A 25366-nucleotide genomic window follows, 5' to 3' on the forward strand; every position below is an offset into this window, starting at 1 on the left:
TATGGGAAGAATTGGTGGGTAACTTTAAAGGGACCCTTAATTCATGCAACAAATGTGGGGCTGGAGAAAAGGGTTTGTAAATGGAGCTTTTGGGAAGCCCCATCCTATCTAGGTGCACAGTACAGTAGATGGGTGGGGTGTGAAAAGCCAGATAAACAGAAGGATCCTGAGGTGGCAAGTTTCAGTTCCTGTTGTACACTTCACATTTACTATGCTGCTTAGAACTTAAAGCCCTGGTCCTGCCAACACTCCGGTTACGGAGCTCAATCTAACCACCATGGTAGTCAATGGGTGTTGTTTCACTGACTTCAATGAGCTTTGGGTCAGACTGATGAGTCCATCCCATTAAATTTTAACAGACAAATGTTTGCAAGATTAAGGCCTAGATTTGTTTTTCGTATCGTGGAATAGCCACGGTCTTAAATAGAAGAATACTGCATGAGATTCCTGACTGAAAAATTAATGGGTGGAAGAGCTGCAGAAAATCACAGGATCGTCCCATCCCACTATTAATACTTCACATTCTGAACCACTGTAGACACAGACTAGGTAAGACCCACCAAACAAATATCCAATGGGGAAACCTTTTAAGAAGTATTCTCCAAGTGGGTTGCCTTGGGCACTGGCCATGGTCCTGATTAAAGAAAAGAAGCCGAGCATTGATTGAAAGGCCTTACAATGCATACAAAGGGTCTGCACTGGGATTTAATATCTTTATGGACCATTTGGCAATTTATCCATCCTTAGGAGTCTCCTCCCTTTTTTCTCCCACCCCCACTTCATTTTCTAGGTTGAGCATGTTCCTGGCATGGATGAAAAACACTTCAGACCTGCATAATGCTTCTCTAAAGAGTTGCATACATGCAACCTGTGTTTTCTCTATGCTGTGATATGTATTTTTATAACAATCTAGATGTTTTCAAAGGTTTTATCTTCACTTATCCCCTCCTACCATCAATCTACCTGTCTCAGCAATCCCCTACCCACTGATTCCCAAGGTATTTTTAATACTCAGATTTTCACTGCCACTTTCTCCCACCAGCTTTTGATTATCCTACCAACCCTCCAGTGCTACCTTGAATTGCATGTCAGCCTGTTCATTCAGCTTAGCAAGAGAAGAGCGGTGGAGGTGGTTTATGCTGCCAAAATAAAGACCTCTAGACCCCATGAGGCTGGTAACAATGGTTTCTGCTGGGCATAGATTGGGATGATCCTGGGTTTAGGGTATGCAGGAACAAAATTAGTGAAAAGACAGATATGGGGGAGATACAAGTGTCCCTTGCCATCCTCTCCTTTTGGTGCCATTCAGCTTTTGGTAATGCAAGAATGGAAAACTAAATGAGTCTAGAATAGATCTCTGTGCTCTGTATATACAAGAGCCTAGACAGGTAGGTGTACCCTACCTTAGGGATATCTGTATAGCAGACTCATGCCCATGCTATGTGGAGTCTGTGCTGTGTTTTGTCAGTGTACTCAAGACCATGAAGAGAGAAAACACTGACTTGTTTACAGGTGTCATTAGTGTCATGGCTTGAATCTCTGAACGTAGCAATTTTGCTACGATGCCTGAGCAGCCGAATCTAGAAACCTTGTTGAGTTTGCACTTCCTAGTGAAAGATAAATTGTTACATCTTTTTAAAAGAGTTGTGTGGGGGTAGAATTGAAACAAACAAGGTTTCCTATTTTATTATGAGAGATATTTTTCCACTAAATTACTGATTCCTAAATGGTGTACTTTGTCTGATGTAAATAGCCAGGTGTATCGTGAAGACTTAAGAAGGGTCATTGTAGTCACATATGTATGATCCATTCTGTTCGCACAATATTGAGCTGATTTGTTTTATACTTACAAAATTACAGAAATAAAAGCAATTTTACTGGATGACTCTGATTCTGCTTTTCTTCCCTATTCATTATTCATTTTGAGGCCATTATTTAGCCCTTAATCTGTGGCATAAAAGATCTTGGAATGTGGACTCAACTTTTTAGGCCAACCAGGGTTTATTTCTAAATAGTAACAGTTCCTTAAAATTTGTTCAGATTCTTAACTTGAGGATTTTTGGTGGAGCATATTAACAGCATGTCCCAAAGGAGGTGGTTGATCCAAAGTCTGTTGAATCATTGATTTCACTGCATACTGTTTATATAATTGAGGGGTTAAAAAAGAAAATAAGGGGTCTTAATGTCACTAGATCACAATTTCCTGTGGATTCTGGTAGCAGCCAAGATAGAAATATAACATGACTGCAATCCCTGGCTGCAGGTGGTACATCTGCTTCCAATTCTGGTTGAAACTGGGAATTAGAGACGTGGCTATGTATGGTTGTGGAGAAGTTTTAGAGAGTGCAAATTCAACTTGAGGGTATGGCAATACAAAAATTATTTCCTAATGTATCCAAAGTAGTTCCCTGACCCTCAGCATGTGTGTTTTGAAAGTGTTCTGCATGTGTGGTGGTCACCAAAAATGCCTTGTGTTTTCACTGCCATTTAGGAATGTGAAATGATTGAGGGCTGTACTTTAAAGAGCTACATTCACAGCTCACTATAAATCAATGGTCCACTGCAATCAGACTCCACTGACCTATACACCAGCTGAGGGTCCGGCCCAAGCACGTGTTGTCCTCCCTTTCTAGAGAGCTCATGCTTGTTAGCAACGTGCTGACCCTGAGAGTTGGAGCCTAGGCAGGCTTTATAAACAGCTTGTTTATAACATGGTTGGGCACTGGCCAGAGGAACACACTCAGCACCTTTCTAATAAGAATCCTGCTCTAATAAAATATATAGGCTTTCTTTTGGAAATAGAGCACAAGAGCAGACCAGTGCTGGAAGAGCTGGCCTGCAACTGCTGCAGAAAAGGACACTTCATTCCCTCATTATCCATTGCAGAATAATCCTGAGTCTGTATAATCTCTACTGCACCAGAATCAATGAGCAGCCTGACCAATGCATGCTGCAGGCCAGCCACTGGGAGATGTTTCTGCCTGGGATTAAATCCGGGGAGCGAGGGGGGGATTTGCTGGGGGAGAAGAGGGGATAGCAAAGTGAAAGGGGTAGGGCTGAGAAGGAGGGGGGCGTTGCCTGGGCAGCCTCTTCATGATCTTCCTAAATTTAGACCAAAATCTCAAATCCTGCCTCTACCTGATGTTTGAGCAAAGTGAAGCCACCTGCCCTGCCCCGCCCCTAACTCTCCAATGGCTGATCATAAGGGCACTAACATTTTTATTCAGAAGTAAAGTTCAGCTTGGGGCTGTATCTGCCTGATTGGTTCCTTGCTGCTATACAAGAGAAGTGTCACTTTGGACAATGCCCTAAGGCTGCATGGGTAGGTGGTTGTGCTGGTGATAAGTACAACATCCTCGTCCTAGTGCTTTATCCAGCCTCCAGCTGAATTTTCCAATGAAGGTTTATCCTGTTTCCTCTCTCTGCACAATTCATAAGACATCTCTTTGGGGGAAAGAAACATCAGGGTGTATTTACAGCTGGCCCTCCCTGCTGGATGCTAAGACTGAGAATTTTTTTTCATAGCTGCCCCAACTGATTTCCTATTAGGTTTAATGGGAACGGTACATCTGACTCCCTTAGGGTGAAATTTTCAGGATTCCTAACTGTTTATTTTAGAGTTGGCTAAGTCGTTGCCAAGTTATTTGTAAGGTTGGATGTGTTGTCATGGCAGCTAAGGAATGCAATGCCATTTATTTTCCCCTCTTCCCCACATAGTTTAGTTAATGCCATCAGAACTATTTGTCAGAGTGCACACTGTAGGGCAGGAAAGCATATACACAGAATAAAGCTGAAACCACAGGGAAGAAGCTTAGGGAGGTAAAGGACAAGTCAAAATTGGAAATAAAACTGAACATGCTGTTTTGCATAGACATTACGTAGACTTATCTGCAAATATTTTCCCCCTATCGCTCTCACCATTGCATATCCATGACCCCAGCTCCAGCTGGGATCAGGGTCCCATTGTGTTAGGTGCCGTACACACACAGTGAGATGTTCCTTACAATCTGAGCCTGGGATTTTCAACAGAACCAAAGGGAGATTGAACTTTAAAGGGAGTTGGGTGACAGACTCCCTTTGGTTCTATTGAAAATCCCAGCCTGACTCACAGAAAGGCCATCTCGAGGTTCCTGCCAATCCTGCATCTAACCCAGTTCCACTGCATTATCTAGACCAGGGGTAGGCAACCTATGGCACACGTGCCAAAAGTGGCACGTGAGCTGATTTTCAGTGGCACTCACACTGCCCGGGTCCTGGCCACCCATCCGGGGGGCTCTGCATTTTAATTTAATTTTAAATGAAGCTTCTTAAACATTTTAAAAACCTTATTTACTTTACATACAACTATAGTTTAGTTATATATTATAGACTTATAGAAAGAGACCTTCTAAAAACATTAAAATGTATTACTGGCACACGAAACCTTAAATTAGAGTGAATAAATGAAGACTTGGCACACCACTTCCTAAAGGTTGCTAACCCCTGATCTAGATGGTCCCTGACAGGTGTTTGTCTAACCGAGGGGTCAGCAACCTTTCAGAAGTGGTGTGCCGAATCTTCATTTATTCATTCTAATTTAAGGTTTCGCGTGCCAGTCATACATTTTAACATTTTTATAAGGTCTCTCTAAGTCTATATTATATAACTAAACTACTGTTGTATGTAAAGTAAATAAGGTTTTTAAAACGTTTAAGAAGCTTCATTTAAAATTAAATTAAAATGCAGAGCCCCCCGGACCAGTGGCCAGGACCCGGGCAGTGTGAGTGCCACTGAAAATCGGCTCGCGTGCCGCCTTTGGCACGCGTGACATAGGTTGCCTACCCCTGGTCTAACCTGTTCTGTTCTTAAAAACCTCCAGTCAAAATGATTCCACAACCTCACTAGGCAATTTGTTCCAGTGCTTAACTACCTTGACAGTAGGAAACTTTTCCTAATAATTAATTTAAGATTTCCCTTGCTGCAATTTAAGCCCATTATTTCTTGTCCTCTTCTCAGTGGTTAAGGAGAATAATTTATCACCCTCCTTTTTATAACAATCTTTTATGTACTAGAAGACTTAGGTCCCCCCCTCAGTCTTCTCCTCTCTAGAGTAAACAAACCCAGTTTTTTCAATCTTTCCCTGTAGGCCATGTTTTCTAGACCTCTGTGTTGCTCTCATCTGGATTTTTTCCAATTTGTCACATCTTTCCCAAAGTGTGATGCTCATAACTGTACACAATACTCCAGTTGAGGCCTTATCAGCACTGAGTTTAGTGGAACAATTACTTCTTATGTCTTGCTTTACAACACTCCTGCTAATATATCCCAGAATGATGTTCACTTTTTTTGGCAACAATATTACATTGTTGACTCATATTTAGTTTGTCATCCACTGTACCCCCCCATAGCCTACTCCTTCCTAAGCAATCACTTCCCATATTGTACTTGTGCAATTGATTATTCCTTCCTAAGTGGAGCACTTTGCGTTTCTCCTTATTGAATTTCATCCTATTTATTTCAGACCATTTCTCCAGTTTATCCAGATCATTTTGAATTCTAATCCTGTCCTGCAAAGCACTTGCAATCCCTCCCAGCTTGGTATTGTCCACAAACTTTGTAAGTGTTCTTTCTGTGCAATTATCCAAATCATTTATGAAAGTATTGAACAGATCCCTGAAGGACCCCTTTCCCTTCTATATGCCTTTCCAGCTTGATTGTGATCTATTGATAACTATATGGTTTTCCAACTAGTTGTGCACCCACCTTTCAGTAGGTTTATCTAGGCTATATTTCCTAGACAAGATAAATAGACCCTCCAGACTTAAGCACCACTGCCATTCGGTTTATTCTGAAGGTCATCTCCACAGCTACTATTTTTAAAAATACATTGGCTATATTTTACAGATGGAAAAATAGAGAGAGCAGTTCAATTCACCTAATGAATCAGCAGGGAAGATGTTGAATAGCAACCAGGAATTAACTCTTCCTCCCCTGCTCTAGTCCCTATGCAATACTCTATGGGTTTGTCTATGGTCCAATGTAAGCCCAAGATAAGGAGAACTTGAGTTAGCAGACCTGGGTTTGTTAACCTAGGGCTTGAGTGTCTACACTCATTTGTAACCCCAGGTTAGGAACTGTTGAACCTGGGTCTCACCCTGGGGCTCCAGCATCTACGCTGCCTTATGCGGACCTGAGTCCAACCATCCATATCCCAGACTTCCCAGTGTCCTCCCAAAATGTGGCTGCTCTAGCCCTTTGTTTGTGGTGCTGTTTGGGAAAACCTGAGTGTCCACCAAACTTGACTGTCCAGAGGACAAAGAAAGTCGGCCTGTGGGATTTTGGGATACTTTTGGCGGACTCCCAGAGCATGAGTCCAGTGACACTGCAAAGCAATAGGGCTTGAACTCTGGGTCCTGGCTTGACTCAGGCTGGACTCTGTACCCCCATAGGGGCCTGGGACCCTGGATCTGAGCCCTGGGTTGATGCAACTTGTGTGTAGGTGGAAGGGGGGCTAGGCTTGAACCTGAGTTTGAACCCTGGACTTTCACTGCAATGTATTCGGACCCTAAGTGACAACCTGGATGCTTGCCTGTGTGATGCCCTAATCCCTCTCATGTTCCCACACAAAACCCTTTCACCTGAGTTCAGTGGTGCGTTCAGCCTGGGCAACTTGACCCAGCTGGGGCTACAGACTAAAACCTGAGTGAAGTTTTTCCTCGGGTAACCTGCCCACTTTGCAACAAGGACACAGGCTAAACCACGAGTGCTGATAGTCCTCCATTAGCCTTCCCACAACCCCCCATGTGCTCTGCAGGACAGATGAGTTCTCCCACATTTCACTGGGAAACGATCAGAGCAGCTCAGCCCGCTGCAGCACTAAGAACCATGGGATGTGCCCCCAGAAGTCCTAGCAACACGCACAGGTGAGCGCAGCACCAGCAAGGACACAGTAACCAAGGCCGGGCTTTGCAGTGGGGCTGCTCACACTGGGGCTAGGCTAGTTCAGGTGCCGTTCAGGTGAGTTAACTCGGCAGTGAAGATGTGCCCTTGGATTGTCAAACTGCTACTTGGCCCTTTCATTCCTCCAGAACAATGGGTGACTAATCTTTCAAAAACAAACAAACAAACAACCCTGATATCACACATCCTAAGTGCAGCATCTGCCAGTACACATGGGGAAAGCTTCCGGCCATAGCTCCTCCCTTTTGTGATGACTTCAGAGTTCCTCTCCTCTCTCAAGCTTTTAAGTAATATTGGCTCAATCCAGCAAACACTGATTATGTGCCTAGTTCTGCAGCATTGAAAGGAATGTGAATTTTGCCACTGACTTCAGTGTAAATAGGATCAGGCTTTCAGTACTTACCATCTGTTAATGACTCATGATAATAATAACTTTTATAGCCTGACATGTGGAAGTAAGACCCATCCCGCAGTGTTTGCAGGGTCCTGCCTTTATTTGTGACCAAACAAATACAAGTTTAAATGCAAACATATCTTATTTTGCATTAACCACAAGTTAATTTTCCATAAGAGGGAGCCAACCCCTGCGTGAGAGGATTCAGTCTCTTCTGTCTTTAAAATGTAAATATACTTAGGGCTTCTGGTTATCAGTGTTGTTTGCTTTAAAAATCTGTAGGTTGCCATTAGAAGAAGCCAACAATATTCTATAACAATATTAAGCTGTGTGAGTTTGGAGTATTTATTAAGGGTGTTTGGGTTTTATTTTGTTTTCTTAGTGTGGTGATAGTGCAGCATTTCTGATATCCTCTCCCAGACCATCACTCTGCAGTGTGAAAGTCCACAGGACTCCTCCGTTAGGGTGACCAGACAGCAAGTGTGAAAAATCAGGATGGGGTGGGAGGTAATAGGAGCCTATATAAGAAAGAGACACTCTGGGACATCTGGTCACCCTATCCTCCGTCCTTTTGAAATCTTAGTGTGACTAAATAGAAGTGCGAGAAGTTGTGGTGATGTTGAGCATGACTGACTGGTAGACAATGACGAGTAATGTTCAGCAGCATGGGGCTCGATCCTCCTATGGGCCGAGCCCTCTGGCTCTGATCCAGAAAAGCACTTAAGCATGCAAATAGGCCCACTGACTTCAGATTTGAAACCTCCAGTTCACACGCTATAAAGAGTCACTACTGAAGGCTAGCCCCAGGCGGAGGTAGGGCAAAGATGATGGATGGACCCGCATGCTGCAGGAGCATTTTGTACTGGCACTCCAGGCCGGTTAAAGATAGTGTTTTGAAAGGAATCATTCCCTACCCTGTGTTACTAATACCACCTGAGTGTATTTAATCTTTACATGCTAATATGCTGATCACTGTTGCTGCTGTTTTCAACTTCATGCCTCTTTTGTTTGTAGTTGGTTTCACTTTTTGGTTCTTAGGGGTAGGCTCCACTGGAAAATTCTGCCATTTTATATCTGTATAGTTAAAGTATAAACCTCCCCTTAGTATTGACATAAAAGTGCTGATAATGGTATAGCTTATTCCCATTCGGGAAGGGGAATAAACTATACTAGTATAAGGCACCTTTGTACCAGAATAACTGCATCCACGCTAGGACTTATACCTGCATAACTCAATCGGTCTTAAAAAAATAATAATAATAATCACGCCCCCCCCCCCAACAGTTATAGACCAGGAGTATAGACCAGGCCTTACACACTGTTTCAGCTGCATATGCTGCATCAATTAGTGTTTAAAATCCTGTTTGCACTGAAATATTAGTTTAGATATTTCATAAAATATCAGAGTTTTTATAAAGTCAATATATATTAAGCAAAGCCTACATTTAGGCCACACAGAATCAGAGCTCTGGCTGGTGTAGATCAGCAGAGCCCCAGTGACTTCAGCTAAGGCACCTTCTCCCAACTATGAGCTGCAATGGATCTATGATGGTTTACAGCAGCTGAGGATCTGGCCTATGGGGTCCCTTAATTAAGTACTTTACCTGCAACGCAGCAGCTTAGCATAGTACTGGCAAACATGACTTAATTTTAAACCCCCAAACTAAGCATTTTTATACCACCACCAGATGGTAGATGAGATGATCTCTATCATAAGCTCATGTGTTTTATGAACAGGGAACCAAAGCTTTAATTAGGGAAGTGTTGTAAATGTTGCAGTTTAGGAAGGGATACAAACTACCACAATCATCTGTGCTAAAGATCTAGGGGCAGAGTTTATTCTCCCTGCCCAAGATAAATAACACAGTGCATTATCCAGCTGTACTTGCTCTGCTGTTTTGGCAGCAGGTAGCTTAACAATATACTTTCAAGGCTAGTTGGTTACTGGTAATAAAGTAATTAAGACAGTAGGGTACCTGCTTTAATGGGTGCATGGGGTTGAGCGAGGATGGGGTGGGGTTGGGACTCTCTCAAGACAGTCTGGAGTAGGTTGGGACTTGACTGGGGAGCAAAGGTACGAGTGATGCACAAGCAGGTGGGTAAAGCCTCTCTGGGAAGTGAATGAGCGTAAGGCCTATAGCAAGGCTGAAGATACATCCCGGGATGTGGAGGAAGAGTTTAGGCCTAAGCTTTCATAAGCTTTTTGGGTTTCCAGCTCCGCCACCTTAATGAAGCCCAATTCTGAGAGAGCAGCTGCTCAACCCTTTTTGAAAATCAGGCCCCGTTAAGTTCTCTCAAGTTTGGCGCCCAAAAATAAAAATCATGAGTCACTAGAGGAGTTCAGTCACTCAGGGCAGCCAATCCAACAGCTGCCTGAAGAAATGTTAAAATTGGAGATGAATATGGTCTCCCAAGGAAACTACTTTAGCTGAAAGATTAGCCATTCTATTGAATCCAAGTCCTGGAGAGGGTTACAAGTTCCTCTTTTACAATAGAGTTTGCTGTTAAATTTAGATGTCCTATTTTCCTTATTCCCATTTCTCTGGCAAGGGTGTGCAGCCTTCCCTAAAAGGCCTTCTTTCGTACAGTAGGTTATGATTTATTCTCTTCCCCCCCCCCCCCCCCGCCCCCCAACAGATGTCTAAGCTTATAAGGTCTGTCTGTTCTTCTCAGTGGCAATATCGGGCTTCGCTCTTAAATGGTTATCATCAGCAATTTATGTTTGCTCTTGGCTTCCCATCTGATGGTTTTCCACATCCTCTAGGGCTTAGGAGCCTGGATTACATCACGTCACTTAGAAGTAAGCAAAGCAGTGCCATCTGATTTAGATTTCTAAGCCGCATGGTATGCCCAAAAGGTTACTATGAAAGTTCATCTGTGTTTCCATGCAGTCTATTTTAAATGCACCAAGTGGCTCCTTGTAGTCTTGTGAAAGGATCTTGTTATAATCAATTGGTTCAGCTCTTTTCTTGTTTGTCAAGTCTTCAAATTATTGAGCCCGTATGTCAAAGGGTTGCCAGGCTAAAGCCAGTAGAAAGTGAAAAGTGACTAGGTGAAAATATTGCCATGTCTCAACAGGTCTGCTCCCTGCTTGTATTCAGAGCCCTAACTGCTCACAGTACAAGTATATTTTAAAAAGCATGTTTTCCTCTCCTTAGCCTGGTATAGCCACAATAGCCAGAGGAAGGGGGAGTTGGAGATTAGCCTGGTTCCTATATCATTCAACACAATTGTGAATAACTCCTTGGTTACTGGTGATGTTGCATACATCAGGAAGAGCCCAGCTTGACTCGGAGGCCAGGCTGAATTTGCAGGGCTGGCTGTTGAGGTTGGGGGGGAAACCCTCGTCAACTAAGCACTTGTAGTGCAGAAATCTTTGAGGCAATAATTATGGAGCCTCTTGAAGCTATGTCTTCCCCACCCCCCCACCCCATACATACACGTGTCATGGCAGAATCGCACCATTTGAAAAGTTGCAAGGTAACCTCGCTGGGTCTCCTGCAGTGGGATTTCTACATTGTACCTACAGCTTTCACACTAGAGAGGAGTCTGAGCCAAAACTCTACTTCCAACCCTCCCTCACATCCTGATCCAAGTCTCAGTCTGAGGCTAACAGGCCCAGGCCCATTTATTGGCACTCATTTTCATGCAATAAACGTCACATTGAGAAGCCTTCCCCAGCCTGCTGGAGCACTGTGGCTGTAGGTCTTTGCTCCCTTCCTCCTGAGATTCATTACATAGATCACATGGCAAGAGGGTAGTCCTATCCTTCGCCACCTTGAGCAAGTCTCTTCACCTCTGACCCAGCTTGCCCACCCATAAGCGGGGAGGAGTCAATAGCATTATCTTTCTAAAGTGCATCGATACCAGTGAAACTCTCACATGGATGCAAGTTATTATTATGGGCCAGATCCTCAAGAGCGCCCCAGCTCTGCTCAGCATGAGCACAAGGGGCTTTCCACCACCTTTCAGATCCTCAGCCCTGACCCTGGAGGGCAGCTGCAGGCCAGTTTGTCTCTCAGCATAAGATAGAGCAGCATCTCTGTGATGCTGCTTTATCTTTTTCCACCTGGAATTCTCCCCACAGTCCCAATGTGCTTCCACCAGGCAAGAAGAGCCAGAGTGAAGGCTTGGCTATGTCCCTTTTTCTCCCTGGTACAACCCCAGAATAGCACCTGTGCTAAGGGAGTCAGGACCAGGTACCATAGATCTGGCTATACCAGGTTTACTCCACCTAAGGGTTCCCAAACAGAGAGAATCCCCAGATGCCCCATTATGCAACTGGTGCAAGAATCTGGCCCTGTTAGTATCTGAGTTATCTGAGTACTAGGAAAGCTTCCTGACCCCCCACCCCCAGAACATTCCCTGAAGCATGAGGATGATTATCAGAATTGTTCCAAATGCTCTCAGTGAAACCTAAAATCTTTGTCTGGATTTGGGTTACATTTACAGGCTTGAACCATAGTTGAAGTTTGCACAATGGTCCACTAAAATTTTCCCACTACTGAGCTAAACTGGGCTGATTTTATGGGATTTGAGTTGAAAACAAGTGAAATTCCAAGTTGTGCAAACTTCTGATGTGAACTATGGCAATTTTGCCTGGGTTCTGCTTTGTGATGCATCTGAACCAGAAATTCAGAGTGAAAAGTGCTGTGAATCCAGGTGGAGTGGAATCAAATCAGAAACTCATGGGGATTTCTTAAATGTACCTTCCCTAGTTTACACAGTCTTAACTGATCTCTTGTACCTTCCAAATCCATCTCTTTAGAGACATGCCTGAGTCATACAGTTTAGCTATGGATCTAACCTCTCCCAAAGTTCAGGAGTGTTTGCATTAGGCTGGAGGAGTGAGAGGTTGGATTGCATCTATTTCTAGTAGCTAGGGTTGTTGCAAATGGCAGTCAATAACCTAGGCAAGATATTCACTTGATCCCAGGTCTGGGAACCAAGTGCGCTTATGTTTTTAGTCTGTCTTTAATGGATTCCCTCCCTCTGTATCCTTGGCAAATTCCATGGTCTTTCAGTGTCTGTTTCCCCATTTACAGTATTATTATTAATTGGTTGTACTACCATAGCACTTAGGTGCTCCAGTCATGGCCTAGCACTTCCACTGTGCTAGGTGCTGTACAAACACAAGACAAAAAGACAGTCCCTGCCCATCTGTAATATGAGGAAGCTACCCACATCCCAGGTGTATTGTGAGACGGTTAATTAACATTTATGAAACTCTCTAGCTGTTGCTAGTCCTATTCCTGGACATAGCCAATCCCTTTATAATCTCACTGAAATGACCGTATTTGCTAGAGATAGGCCCAAACCTAAATCCCAGATCTGATCGGCCCCACACCCAAACTTTGGGGAAGTGCTAATCCAAACGTTGTGGCAAGCCCATATCTCTATGATGGCCCAAGAGAAACCCCTGGATGCAAACCCCACCGAACATTCAGATCCGAATTCCTTCCCTCGGGCTGTTGTTTTGAGTTCGTGACTCACCCTTTGACCTCCCAGTGCAATGCTAATGCCAAGAAGGAACAGAACTGTAGAGGAGAGTGAATTATTGAGCTCTGGAGGGCAAGTGAGTTACCAGAGAGCTGCACCACCTGCTGTAATCATGAAGACCAAAAAAAACCCACCCCAAAACCCACAGGAAAAAACATTATTTCCCAGTATACAGTTGCTTGGAGGAGCAACGTACAACAGGAAAGGGGCCCATGCACTTTCAGTAACCCACAGCAATCTACAAACTGACTTAGACCATGCATATTGATTTCACAACTTCCATTTTTTGCTAACAGGCAATTTCTGTTACCCTGGGATGATTTCAGCTTTCTGAACAATTATATATGGCAACGTGCTGATCCTGCCAGCAGGTCTGCCCCAGTCAGAGCAATCAGACTAGTAACTCTTAGCACATTACATTGCACTCCGCATTGTCCAAACGCTTTGTAAGTGTTAACCCATCCTGCCTGTGTTGTGCTGCAGTTACTGTGCTGCCGGATAGCCTGGGTTGTATGCTTCCGTTACATACTCTCATATCCCCACCCCCAGACCATCTAAGGAGACACTGAGTGCACTGTGCACGCAGAGGTGAGCATATAGGCAGAGCAAGTTTCCATCCCCTCTCTGAGAAGGAACCAGATGTGCAGAGGGAAACACTGGTAGATTTTTGTGCAAACAGAAGACTTGACCTCTTGTATCGAGGAGCTCCACCCACTACAGTCAGAAGCGACAGAGCCTGTGTTTGGTTTGGGATTAGGCATTTGCATAGAAGAGCTTTAGTCCTGCTGCATCAGCCATGGGGCTCAAGCTCGGGGAGAAAGCTGCTTCCTTCTTCTTTGAATATGACACTCCCCGGATGGTGCTGGTGAGGAACAAGAAAGTGGGACTCATCTTCCGGCTGATCCAGCTTGTGGTCCTTGGTTACATCATAGGGTAAGGCTTTTCTTGCTCATTACATAGCCTTTCACTTCAATGAGAAATTCCAAACGGCAGCTCTTCTGAACTTTCCAGATACTATACCTGCTGACCAGCCATTAAGCTCAATGCTAGCGTTGCCACACATTCAGTTCTTGGTTGGCTTGTCTACCTGAATTTCTGCTCGGCCCCCTTCTGGATGAGAAGTAAAGCTGAGGCCCTGCCGCTTATGATCCTTAGACACCCTGAACAGGGGCATTCGCTAGATTCTAATGTTGTGGGTAATTATATTTTGTCTCCTTACAGTCTCCCAACAATTTCACCTGCAAACAGTATTCACTTTGCCCTGAGCTCTTTGTTGAGCAGTGTTGTACTGCACTGTTAAATAGTTTCTGTGTTAAACCCCAGAGGTGGCTGCATGTCCGTGATGAGTGTAACAATCCCAGTATGTAAACGTCGTAAATCGTGGTAAGCTCACTGGAGGAAAGGCCTTCTATAAGGGCCTGATCCAAAGCCCATTAAGTCATTGGTTCAGGCCCTCAATGCCTGCTGTTACTATTTTCATTATATTAAAAGAAAGGCAGACAGGGACGGCTTAGTAATTTGTGAGCCCCAAGCAGCTGAAAGAGGGAGGAGGAGTGGAGGGGAATAAGGCCATACATTTCCTCCCTCTCTGGTCCTGTTTCCCAAGAGGGAGGCAAGGCCAGCCTATGGGTTAAAGAATGAGCAGGGGATACGGTGCTTCCAAAAGAGCAAGGCGCAAATGTCTGCTTTGCTTTGTTTGTGCTTAAGGCCGGGCCTGAAGGCAGCTAGAGCTCAGCAGAAACTGTTTTAAACAGGGAGTAAATAAAGCAAACGTCTCTAAAGCTCCCCACAAACTGAAAGGCATGTCCTGACCCTGGGTGTTTAGAGCTGCAGAAGGAGCAGCAAGAGTTCATGTGCCCTGAATTGCCTGGGAAGTTTTCATCACAAGTTTGTTTCTAAAAACTGCTACTGAACTGGCCGCCCCCAGGCAGCCATCAAACTCTGTAGCGTGGCACTGGGTGTTTTTCAAAAAGGGGTCAGAATCTCTGCACCAGTGAGCCTAGCCACCTATTGAACAATCTCACCACAGAGCATGCACGTGATTCAGAGTGCACGTGGGCCACCGCAGTCACTGAAATACACTAATGTAGGCAGTAAGGTCCCTGCACCAGCCTCCATCTCGGGGCAGGCCAGGTAAGGAGCATGGCAGATTCAGCACATCTGCTGCAGCCTCTCCTGGTGAGGCTGCTGTGGAGCATCCAGAGGAACTGCCCTTCTAGGATGGGAGCCTTGAAGGCGGGCTGCAGTGGTGGAATGGGAGTAGGTCACCTCCTGCTCCCATAGCTATTTGCACCTCTCTATGCCAGTGGGGATGGATCCGGTGAGGTATATTCAGTGATGGAATAATATTGATTTCCCCCATGTACGCTGAAGATGGGGAAAAGACCTAAAGATGGACCTCAATCCCTCTTAGGAAATACTTGCCAGAGGCTTCTAGCTTCCCACAGCAGAAGGCTTGTTACCTCCCACGTCTAATGGCGTGAGGTAGGACTGTGAGTGATGCTTGGCTTTGTTTAACTCTTGTAGATGTGCAATTAGTAGCATTTGCAGGAGGGGCAGCGAGTGCATACCCTTTATCCCCAAATAATCATTGCTTAGAGGCAGGGCAGCAGCCTCACAACAGGGGGATGATGGTGGTGAGAATAGTAATTGCTGCCATTGGGACAGTGCAGGCCCTGAATCTCCAAATTTGCTGTCTGGAAAGTGGCTGAAAAAAAACTACTTTCTATGAAAGAACAGAAATGACGTTTCACTGATTTTTTTTTCCCCGTCCTTCCCTGTCCCACTCTTTTCTGACCAGCCCCATCTTCAAATCTGAGCTGTAGGGCTATTGCAGAATGGGATAGTTTCAGCCTCCATGTAGGGTTCAAGGGTGAACACAAACCAGAGGAGTCGGGGAGGGGAATACGACCTGCAAAACATTGGAGAGAAACAGGCAGGAAAGCCTGTGCCATGGCTCCAAATCCAGAATCCAGAGGTTTTTTTTTTTTAAACCTCAGCAGGTAGGTGCAATAAAGGCACGAACCATGATATGCTGGCAGCATAGGCAATAAAAATGGCTGCCAGGTGGGTAGAAAGGTAATTCTAACCCCCCCCCCCTTTTTTAATTTTTTTAAGAAGGGTGAAACTTGTTTAACTCCAACATCAGGCCTGGGAGAAAAGCTCCTTCTCTGTGTGGGAGACTTTTGCTTGCGGACTTTGTTGGCCATCTCTGCCATGCTAGATTACATGTACTGTAGCCTCTAATGGCCACAAGTGCTCAGCATCTCAGCTGCACTATCTGTCTGAAAGAGTTTCTTCCCCTGTTTCCCCAACTTTCTGCAGATCATAACTATATTCTCCCTTAATGAACAAGCCTGAGGAAGTTAGACTTTTTTTTATCTTTGAAAGCAAGTTTGCCAGGCAGGGTTATTTTTACATTTAATATGTAAATGAGCCCAGTTCTCTTGAAGAACAATTTGTTGGGCGATTATTATGGCATTGGGTATCCTGCCTGCCTCTGGGAAGAAATGATATTGCAATGACACCAACTGCTGCATATTCTCAGCCATAATGGTCATTGATAGCAAAGATAGAACCTTTGGTTTCCACTTAACCTAAAGGAGATTAGACCAAAGATTTCTAACCATCAGAGGAGTGAAGTTCTGGAACAGCCTTCCAAAGGGAGCAGTGGGGGCAAAAAAATTAACTGGCTTGAAGACTGAACTTGATAAGTTTATGGAGGGGATGGTATGATGGGACTGCCTATGGTGGCATGTAGCTGATGTGCGACTGTTAGCAGCAAATATCCCCAATGGCCAGTGATGGGATACTAGATGGGGAGGGCTCTGAGTTACTACAGAGAGTTCTTTCCCTGGCTGTTGGTCTTGCTGAAATGCTGAGGGTCTAACTGATTGCCATATTTGCGGTCAGGAAGGAATTTTCCCACAGGTCAGATTGGCAGAGACTGTGGAGTTTTTGCCTTCCTCTGCAGCATGGGGCATGAGTCACTTGCAGGTTTAAAGTAGTGTACATGGTGAATTCTCTCTAACTTGAAGTCTTTAAGTTGAGGACTTCAGTAACTCAGCCAGAGGTTATGGTTCTGTTACAGGAGTGTGTGGGTGAGGTTCTGTGGACTGTAGTGTGCAGGAGGTCAGACTAGATGACCATGGTGGTCTCATCTGGCCTTAAAGTCCCTGAGTCTATTAGTTTTCAGCAGCAACAGGGCTTGTACGTTCTCATGCTAGAAGCAAAGTTGGGGTTAGCCCACTGACAAAAACAGAGGCAACTTTATATCTCTGTAACTTCCTCTTCCTCTGTACCCTATTTTTATCTATGTGCATCCTAAGATAGAGTTATCAATGCACTCCAAGCACATGCAGTCATTACTGCATGGGCCTGTGGGTTTTTCTAATCCGACAAGTTTACATGCAGAGACTTTTCCAACTATGGTGAGACTGTAATGCTATTTAATTTGTATTTTCCCTCCCGTTGTCCTACTGGGGTTTCTTTTACCAAGGAGAGGGTTCAGAAGGAAGTGAGCGTTAGCATACACCATGTGAAAAAAATGATCATTTGTTTGTCTTGGTGTGTGCTGTGTACAGAATGCAGGTAGCAGATACGATGCATCCTGTTCCAGCCAGCCCCAGCAACAGTGAGGCTTAGCCAGCTAGATCTGAACCCAAATCCTCAATCTGAGCATCTCCAAATATTGAGGAAGTTATTATAGTACAGTAGCATTAGGAGGCCCCAAGATCAGGGACCCATTGTTCTCGGTACTGTACACGCCTAGTAAGACAGTTCCTGCCCCAAGAAGCTTTCAGGAAGAACAACAACAATTAGGGGTATGGAACAGCTTCCATATGAAGAGAGATTGAAAAGTCTGGGACTGTGCAGCTTGGAAAAGAGATGACTAAAGGCAGATATGATAGAGGTCTATAAAATCATGATTGGTACGGAGAAAGTGAATAAGGATGTGTTATTTACCCCTTCACATAACAAGAACTAGGGGTCACCCATTGAAATTAATAAGCAGCAGGGATGCTGAGGGAAAGATGCAGACAATGCTCTATTCCCTGGTCTAGTCTGGGAACACACAGGAAAAAGTATCAGTTTCAGATCTTCAACTGTCTAATCCTATACCAGAAACTAAAACGCAAGTCTGGTTACCAATAAGACTCTTCTTCCCACACTTCCAGTGGGTCCCAGCCATGCTAGAGAGTGATGCGCAGTTCTTCTACTGCCGGGAGAATCTTGTCATATATATATTCACCAGTAAAATATGCAAGAACCACAAGTCTCAATTCCCTCTGGATTCCCAGCTGCTGCCTCTGCCAGGAAGGCTCGTTTTCAAAATCAACCCCTTCCCCCCCCCCCCCCCTCTACACACTTAGAAAAAGGTCTTTTAAATGGCCTTCCACAAGTAGTTCTACAGGCAGCAAGAACTGGGAGGCTCACTCATTTGCCTAGGATCCATCAGTTATTTGCCTAAGTACCCCAGCTATGGTGGCAAGGTTAGGAAACCTGGGCTGGAGATTTTGGCACAACCAAGGCATTCTTGTTGTTCCCCTTCTGTTTGGCTACAGATGGCATTAGGTTCCTAGTCCAAGTGTACAACACCATCTACTGAAGCAGGTCAACGGTGGCTCTGAGCATCTACTGCCCTAGAAAAATTGCAAGACAGGCCCACAATCACTTTCTCATCTAGCCCCCAGAAACATGCTGCAATGGGTCTAGGCAGCAGACAGGCATTAAAGCTGTTGCTGCACAGGTGATTACTAAATCTGGTAGAGCTGGCCCTGTAGAAGCGTTGCTTTCTGTGACTCAGTAGGCAGAGAGCATCATTTTATCCCTATTAGAGAGACAAGGTGGGTGAGGTAATATCTTTTATTTATTGGACCTACTTCTGTTGGTGAGAGAAACAAGCTTGCGAGCCATACAGAGCTCTTCTTCAGGTCTGGGGAATGTCCTTTGTCACTGTGGGAATGTTACCTTTCTGTTAATGAGGGGCAAGTATTGCAGACCTGCCGAATGCTCTGGGGCTATGGGTATTGCAATGTCTCTCTAGGCACCAGGGCCATCTCTTCTTTTGTTAAATGCATTTGCTTTTTATGTCAATAGGGAATGCGTTACATGTGAGAGCAATGGGAACTGCTGAAATCCCTCAGCCACAGCTGCAGTACAAGCTTTCCCAGCCACGTTGCTCCCTGCAGCGTCTGGCAACGGAGGAGCCAGCTGCATGGCTAAGAGGGCAGTTCAGTCTCTGTGCTCATTAAGGCCCCGGGTGCCCTGAACTCCCAGTGAAGTCAATGGGAGTTGAAGGTGCACAACACCTTGCTGGAGGCTTTCACAGAAGCAGGCCCTTTGTTCTTGGCTTCTTTGCTAAAAACTTGGTGCTCTTCAGCCTGCTATGGCTGTAGTTTTAAGATGGGAAAAAGGAAACACTGGTGATGCATGTGAATTTTTGCTTCGGCATCTGTCTGCAAGGAGCTGGGCTGAGGCTGATACCACTGTCTTGTTTGGTGGAGGCCACCCAACAGCCTTTTAGTCACTGCTGGTGTAACATCCCTCTCCTGGGTGGGTCGTCGGCAGCAGGGATTGAACCTGGGATCTCAGTATCGAAAACCATGAGTCTCTATTTCCTGATATAGAAGATCCATCTTTGTAGCAGGCTCATCAACCTCTATATACAGCCCAGCCACCACTACAGGGGGACACAGCGCCACATTCAGTGGGTGTAGGTTAAATGGATTAGGGTTGGATTTGAAGTGGCATCCTAGGAGCATTATATTTCATTTCCACTCCCCTAAACTACCATGCAGTTCTTCCCTCATCAAGAGCAATGCTCAGGGTGCCCACAAATGGAAGGGATGAAATCCATCCATTATTAACACCACACACTAATCAGCTGAGCGCAGCCTCTGACATCGCCACATGGTGAAGGCAGCACAGGACAATTACAGGCACCCGCCGCAGCTAATGACCGATGTTCACCACCACTGCCTCTATGCTCTCCTAGAAAACGCCCCCAGCAGAGCACTCACTTTGCATACCAGAGCGAGTGGGATCCATGCCCACATTCTGCAGGGGATGAAAACCAGATCTCTCCTTTTTTAGTCTGACCGAGTCTTATGTGGATGACTCCACGAAGTCTTGGATTTCAACCCAAAATGGTCACCTGGCCTTGTTTACAATTTCTCACAGAGTTAATTAAAAGACAGTTTGTTCATGTAATAGGTTAATTAATGTTAAAATCTGGCCATATTGAAAGTATTAATGGCCATATAAAATGTGATGAACCATTCATAAAGTAATCTGTAAACTAATATTTAGACAACTAACTAACATAACGTACTGCCGCTATCCTCAGCTTGCCAGCTGTCACCTGAGACCATGTGTTGGCTAATCATTAACCTGAGTTACACCAGCCATACATTGCACTGTGGGACAGGGCGATATTTAGACCATTAAATGTTGCTCTGATTTAATTTCATCTGACAGAGGGTTCCTTCACACTCTTGAGCATGAGGTCAAATTCAGATTAAGAGCAGGGAAATTCAAGCAGATCCCCTCCTCCCCCCACACAGATTACATTGTGGCTAACTGCCTGCAAACTCAACCCACGCCATCAGCAAAAGCTGCCGAATTCACATAGGTAAAGAACATGCATTTTAGTTTGAAGATCTCTTTCTTTATGGAACTATCACACGTTTTGTGCCTTTGTTGAAATCTGGAGACATTGACATTAATTTAAGGGGCGGGGGGGGGGGGGGGGGGTCATGTTAGCAAGTGGTTAGAAAAGAGAACTGTAAGTTAGGACTTTCAGGACTGTGGGTTCTATTTCTGACTTTCACACTGGCTGCCTTAAATTTTTCAATTCCTAATTTTATAATCTTTGAAAAGGGAGAGGAGATATTTCCCCACTTTGTGGTGGTGTAGTAAGGCTGAATGAGTTGTTTCTGTAGAGTACTTTGAGGCCTATAAACGGAAGAGATTGAAAGGCCTTCAAGATACGGATTCTGATTTAGATCTATTCCCGCAACCCTTCTTCATGCAAATATCCTCGGTGGAATCAGTAGACTTGTTGTGTGAGCGAGACTTGCAAGATCTGCAACACGTTAATATAGCCTCTGCAAGTTTGTGAGACTTGGCTGAAAAGTCTCTCAAAACAACCTTCCTTGAAGGTATTTTAGGTGTTTGTGGTTCTGGTCCATACTCTGACCAGGACTTGCGGGGTTGTGCAAAAAGGAATGGTAGATTTTTTTTTTTTAACACCAAAGTTTGGTTTGGGTTAGGTTCAAATTTTGAGTCGGTTTCTCTTTCAGGGTGGTTTCTGTTTGAACTGAACCAATTCCTGTTCCCACCAGGAATTTCAAAATATATTTCAAGATATTTTGCACAGAAATAACTCAGTAATAATGCTTTTCAAATCTACCTATAGCTCCTTCCATCTACAATTTCAAGTACTTTACCAACATGGCTGAGTTAAGACTCACAACACTCCTGTGAGATGGGTAAGTTTTGTTACCCTCGTTTTATAGATGGGGGAAATTGAAACCTGTAGACTTGGTTAAGGATCAAATTTTCTAGCATGGCCTCTACTTCTGAGTGCCTCAGAAAGTGTCCAACTTCAAAAGCCACATGAGTCTGATTTTCAGAGGGGCTAGCGCCATCACAGACCTAGTGTTGGCGATATTCAGCACCTCTGGAAGTCAGGCCTTTGGCTTCTAAAGTGGGAGACCCAAAGAAACCAGGCCATGCTTGAAAACGTAGGCAACTCAGTTAAGCCCAAGGTCACATAAGGAGTCAGTGGCAGAATGAGGAACAGAACCAGGTCCCCAAACACAGTGCTGTTCTTCAACCACTGCACTGTGCTTCCTCCTTCTGGAATATCTGTGCTTTTCCCATTCTGCAAATGGAGCCCATTCTATGTCTACTCCATCCTGGTAACTAGACAAAAAACAGATACCCCACTGTATTCCTAATGAATGTGATGTTCTGTAACTCATCTGAATGACTTTGTTTGCCTAGGTGGGTTTTCCTCTATGAGAAGGGTTATCAGTCACAGGACGGCATCATCAGCTCGGTCTCGGTGAAGCTCAAAGGTTTAACCGTTACTAACATTAGCGGGATAGGCCCACACGTCTGGGATGTGGCCGACTATGTTTTCCCACCTCAGGTAAGGAGGAGGGAGGGCTTTTTTCTAATCACTGTTCTTTATTGGCACCTTGCGGAGGAGAGGGAACCAACAAATGACTCTTCAGCTCTACAGCCTTCTCTGTGAATTGGCAGGATGTGCTGGGCTACCACTGTCTGAAAGGGCGTCCGTTCGGCAACACACTCAGGGCCTTATTTCTAGAGGTCCTGAGCATCTGCCACTTCCCTTAAGGTCAATAAGAACTGAAGGTGAAGCACCTCTGAAAAAAAATCAGACTACAGGTTACCGTCAGCTCATGACTAGTTACTATTTATTGGGGGCTCCTTGTCCCCTCTCCAAAGCAGGGGGTCCAAACTGCTGATGAGGCTCTGAGGGAGGCGCAGCAGCCCAAAATGATGTATCCCCAGGAAAAAGAACTTCACAGATAATCATTGCTGGCCCCATTGTCCCTCGTCTCCTTATTTGGCTGGGTGATATTTTATCTCCATTTCCTCCTACTGCTCCCCCTTGTAGCATCTCTACTATCCACGGGAGAGACTGCCTGACTCTCACGAGCAACCATCTGGTTAAGTCTTTAAAGTAGTGGTGTTGGTAAGAGGGTTAAGGATGAGTCTGCCTAAGGGAGGAAGGATGGGCAGCCTGACAACCTCTGCCAGTACGTGCTCTAGGTGGGGTTGTTTACCTCCTGGGCCATGGTCAGATGAAGGTTTTTGCATAACAGTAACACCTTCCACCCAGTAACTCCCACCCCATCATGATGACTCACTTGAAAATAAGTTTCCACCTTTGACTTGATCGCATTCCTCTTTGTAGGGGGACAGTTCATTTGTGGTGATGACGAACGTCATTATCACCCCTGGACAGAAGCAGGATATTTGCCCTGAGGTAAATAGAATTGTTTTATATTTGCAGGGATTTTCTTTTTTTTAATTTAGGTTTATTAGGGATGGGTGAATACATTCAGGGGAGAAAAATCAGGACTCTTTCTCTCCCCCCACCCCAAATATTTGCCTAAAATTCCAGCCAATCCCCCAAATGAAAGAACTTGTAGAGAATTTACCCAAACTCAATCACACCTCAGTGTTTGAGTCCAAGTTTTGTGGAAGCTTTAGGTCAGTTCTTATTGTACCACACTATATTAATCCATCATGTATCATCATCATCATCCATCATTTCACAGATGGGGAAACTGAGGCACAGAAGGGGAAGAGGTTTGCTCAAGGTCGCAGAACTGGAAACAGCTGCTCTCCTGACTCCCGGTCTACTGGCCCATCCACTGAACCAATGATGAGACATTGGAATTGTCTCGCTTTGGCTGGTTATTTCAATAAGAAACCTGGAGTCACAAGTTTCCTCTATGCCTAGTGATAGGCAAGTCAGTTCACAAAAAATTCCTCCCTAATGGATAAGAGACAGTCTCTAAACTAGAGCAGGCCAGGGTGGAATTTTTCCCTGTAGTAGCAAAGTCCCATCTCTGCGGGGGTAACACAGCTCACTATTTTCCCACCAATTTGCTAGTAGCAAGCTTCTGATCTTTAGCTTTATGGATATTAAGATTCTTGGCAAAGAAATATGCTGTTTATAATGCAAGGGAAAGCTACAGTTAATGTGTTGGATGCACTGTACTACAGTTGCCTTCCATAATAAAACATCCCTAGTACTGACACTCATTAGCAAATCTATTTTCAGCCTCCCCCATCCTCCCCACAGCAAACATGTAGCTGTTGATAACTCTTGTTACATGATTTCCAGAGAATTTGCATTTGCTCAGTGGAGACATCGCCATGAAGGACAGCTTCTCTGTATCTGGTGTCAGAAGGATTTGTCACGTCTCAGAAGTCCAAAAGGATTGCAAGGAAACCTTGCATTGCAGTACATGGTCTTCTGCAGCTACCTGCACTCAGTCACCTGCGCTCAATCTCCACAGTCTGCTGAGATTTCTAACGGCATTTAAAGGATTTGGATGCTCAAGTCCCCATTAATTTTTAAATGGAAATTTGAGCATGCAAGTCCCCTTGAACACCATTGAGAATCCAGCCAACATATATAACCAGGACCAGTACAGGGCCTTTGGGAGGGTTGGATTATCTACTACAGTTGATTAGCTGGCTGGAGTTTACCCCCTGCCTCCTTTGTACTTTACTCCTGAGGGCATTCTGTGCCAAAAAATTAAAAATTTTAAAATTGTGCAAAATTCTGCAAATTGTATTTGACAAATAAATGTGGAGGCCCCAGCATGGCATTGGGTAGCATAGGCCACTGGCTGCACAGAGGTGGGAGATCACTGTACAGCTCCCCCCGGGACACAGACTCAGCAGTGAGGTTGCACCCAACCCTGACACAGCGCAAGGACCAGGCCTCCCCCAGAAACACCCCAGGGCCCTGCCCCTTTGTGCCAGGTGCACCAGGTGTGGGCAGGCAGGCTCAGCAAGGCAGGATCCAAATGTGGAGGAGCTTAGTGTCAGGGGATCCAGGTGTGGGTTGAGAGGGTTCTATGTGGGGCAATCTGGGTGCGGGCGGCTCAGTGGGGGACCTGGGTGCGGGGGGATCTGGATGCACAGGGGCTTGTTGGGGGGTTCTGGGTGCAACGGTAATGGGACTCTGCAGGGGGGATCCAGGGGAAGGAGGTTGGGGCTCAGCACGGGAGTCTGGGTGTGGGGGGGATAGAGCTCGGCAGGGGGGTCTGGGTGTGGAGGGCTTAGTGGGGGGTCCAGATGCTGGGGGAGTGGGGCTCTGGGGTGGGGATCCATGTGCAGCTGGTTGGGGCTTGGTAGGGTGGCGATCCGTGTGTGAGTGGCTCGTCGGGGTGATGCAGGGAAGGAGCAATGGGTGCAGGAAGCGTGTGGGGGGGGGGAGGAGTTTGCAGAGCTTCCTACAGCTGGGGGAGAAATCTGGGGGTGGGTCTAACCTGGCCCCGGATGCCTTACAGGGGAAGAGGAAGTCCCAACCTCCCCAGCCCAGCCGGGACTAGCAGCTGAGCCTAGCACAGGGTAGGAACCACCAGCCGGGTCTTCTCCAGTCCCGCTCCCTGCCCCACAGTGATTTACCTCTCTGCCGGCTGCCCTGGGCACCCGAAACATACTGCTGGGGAAGGTCACATGACCACTCTTGTGGCTTCCCTTTGCTTCCCCATCAGAAAGTCATTTTTTCTGCGGGGAAGCAAAGAAATCTGCGGGGGACATAAATTCTGCACATGCGCAGTGATACAGAACTCGAGATACTCTGCATTAAAGCCACAGCTTGAGGGCTTGTCTATGAGGAACATTATGTGCAGCAAGCTATATGCTGTAGATTCGCACCCTGGCTTGCTGTGCAGAAATATCCCATGTAGACAAGCCCTTAGTCTAAAGACAACTGAAATTGAAGAGGGCTTTCCCATGCACACTACAGAGAGGGAT

The 25366-nt window shown here is 45.3% G+C and overlaps 1 protein-coding gene across 1 annotated transcript in view; it reads left to right on the forward strand.

Moving 5' to 3' along the window:
- Positions 1 to 13457: 13457 nt before the first annotated feature.
- Positions 13458 to 25366, forward strand: part of P2RX1 (purinergic receptor P2X 1) — a 32151-nt gene continuing 20242 nt past the window's right edge. Inside the window, exons 1-3 of the mRNA XM_065418223.1 lie at positions 13458 to 13765; positions 21842 to 21989; positions 22782 to 22853. Of these exons, the coding sequence (XP_065274295.1) occupies positions 13629 to 13765; positions 21842 to 21989; positions 22782 to 22853 (357 nt within the window). The 5' untranslated portion in view covers positions 13458 to 13628. The remainder of the gene's footprint in view (positions 13766 to 21841; positions 21990 to 22781; positions 22854 to 25366) is intronic.

This window comes from Emys orbicularis, chromosome 17 (genome assembly GCF_028017835.1).
Source record: "Emys orbicularis isolate rEmyOrb1 chromosome 17, rEmyOrb1.hap1, whole genome shotgun sequence".
Lineage (NCBI taxonomy): Eukaryota > Metazoa > Chordata > Testudines > Emydidae > Emys > Emys orbicularis.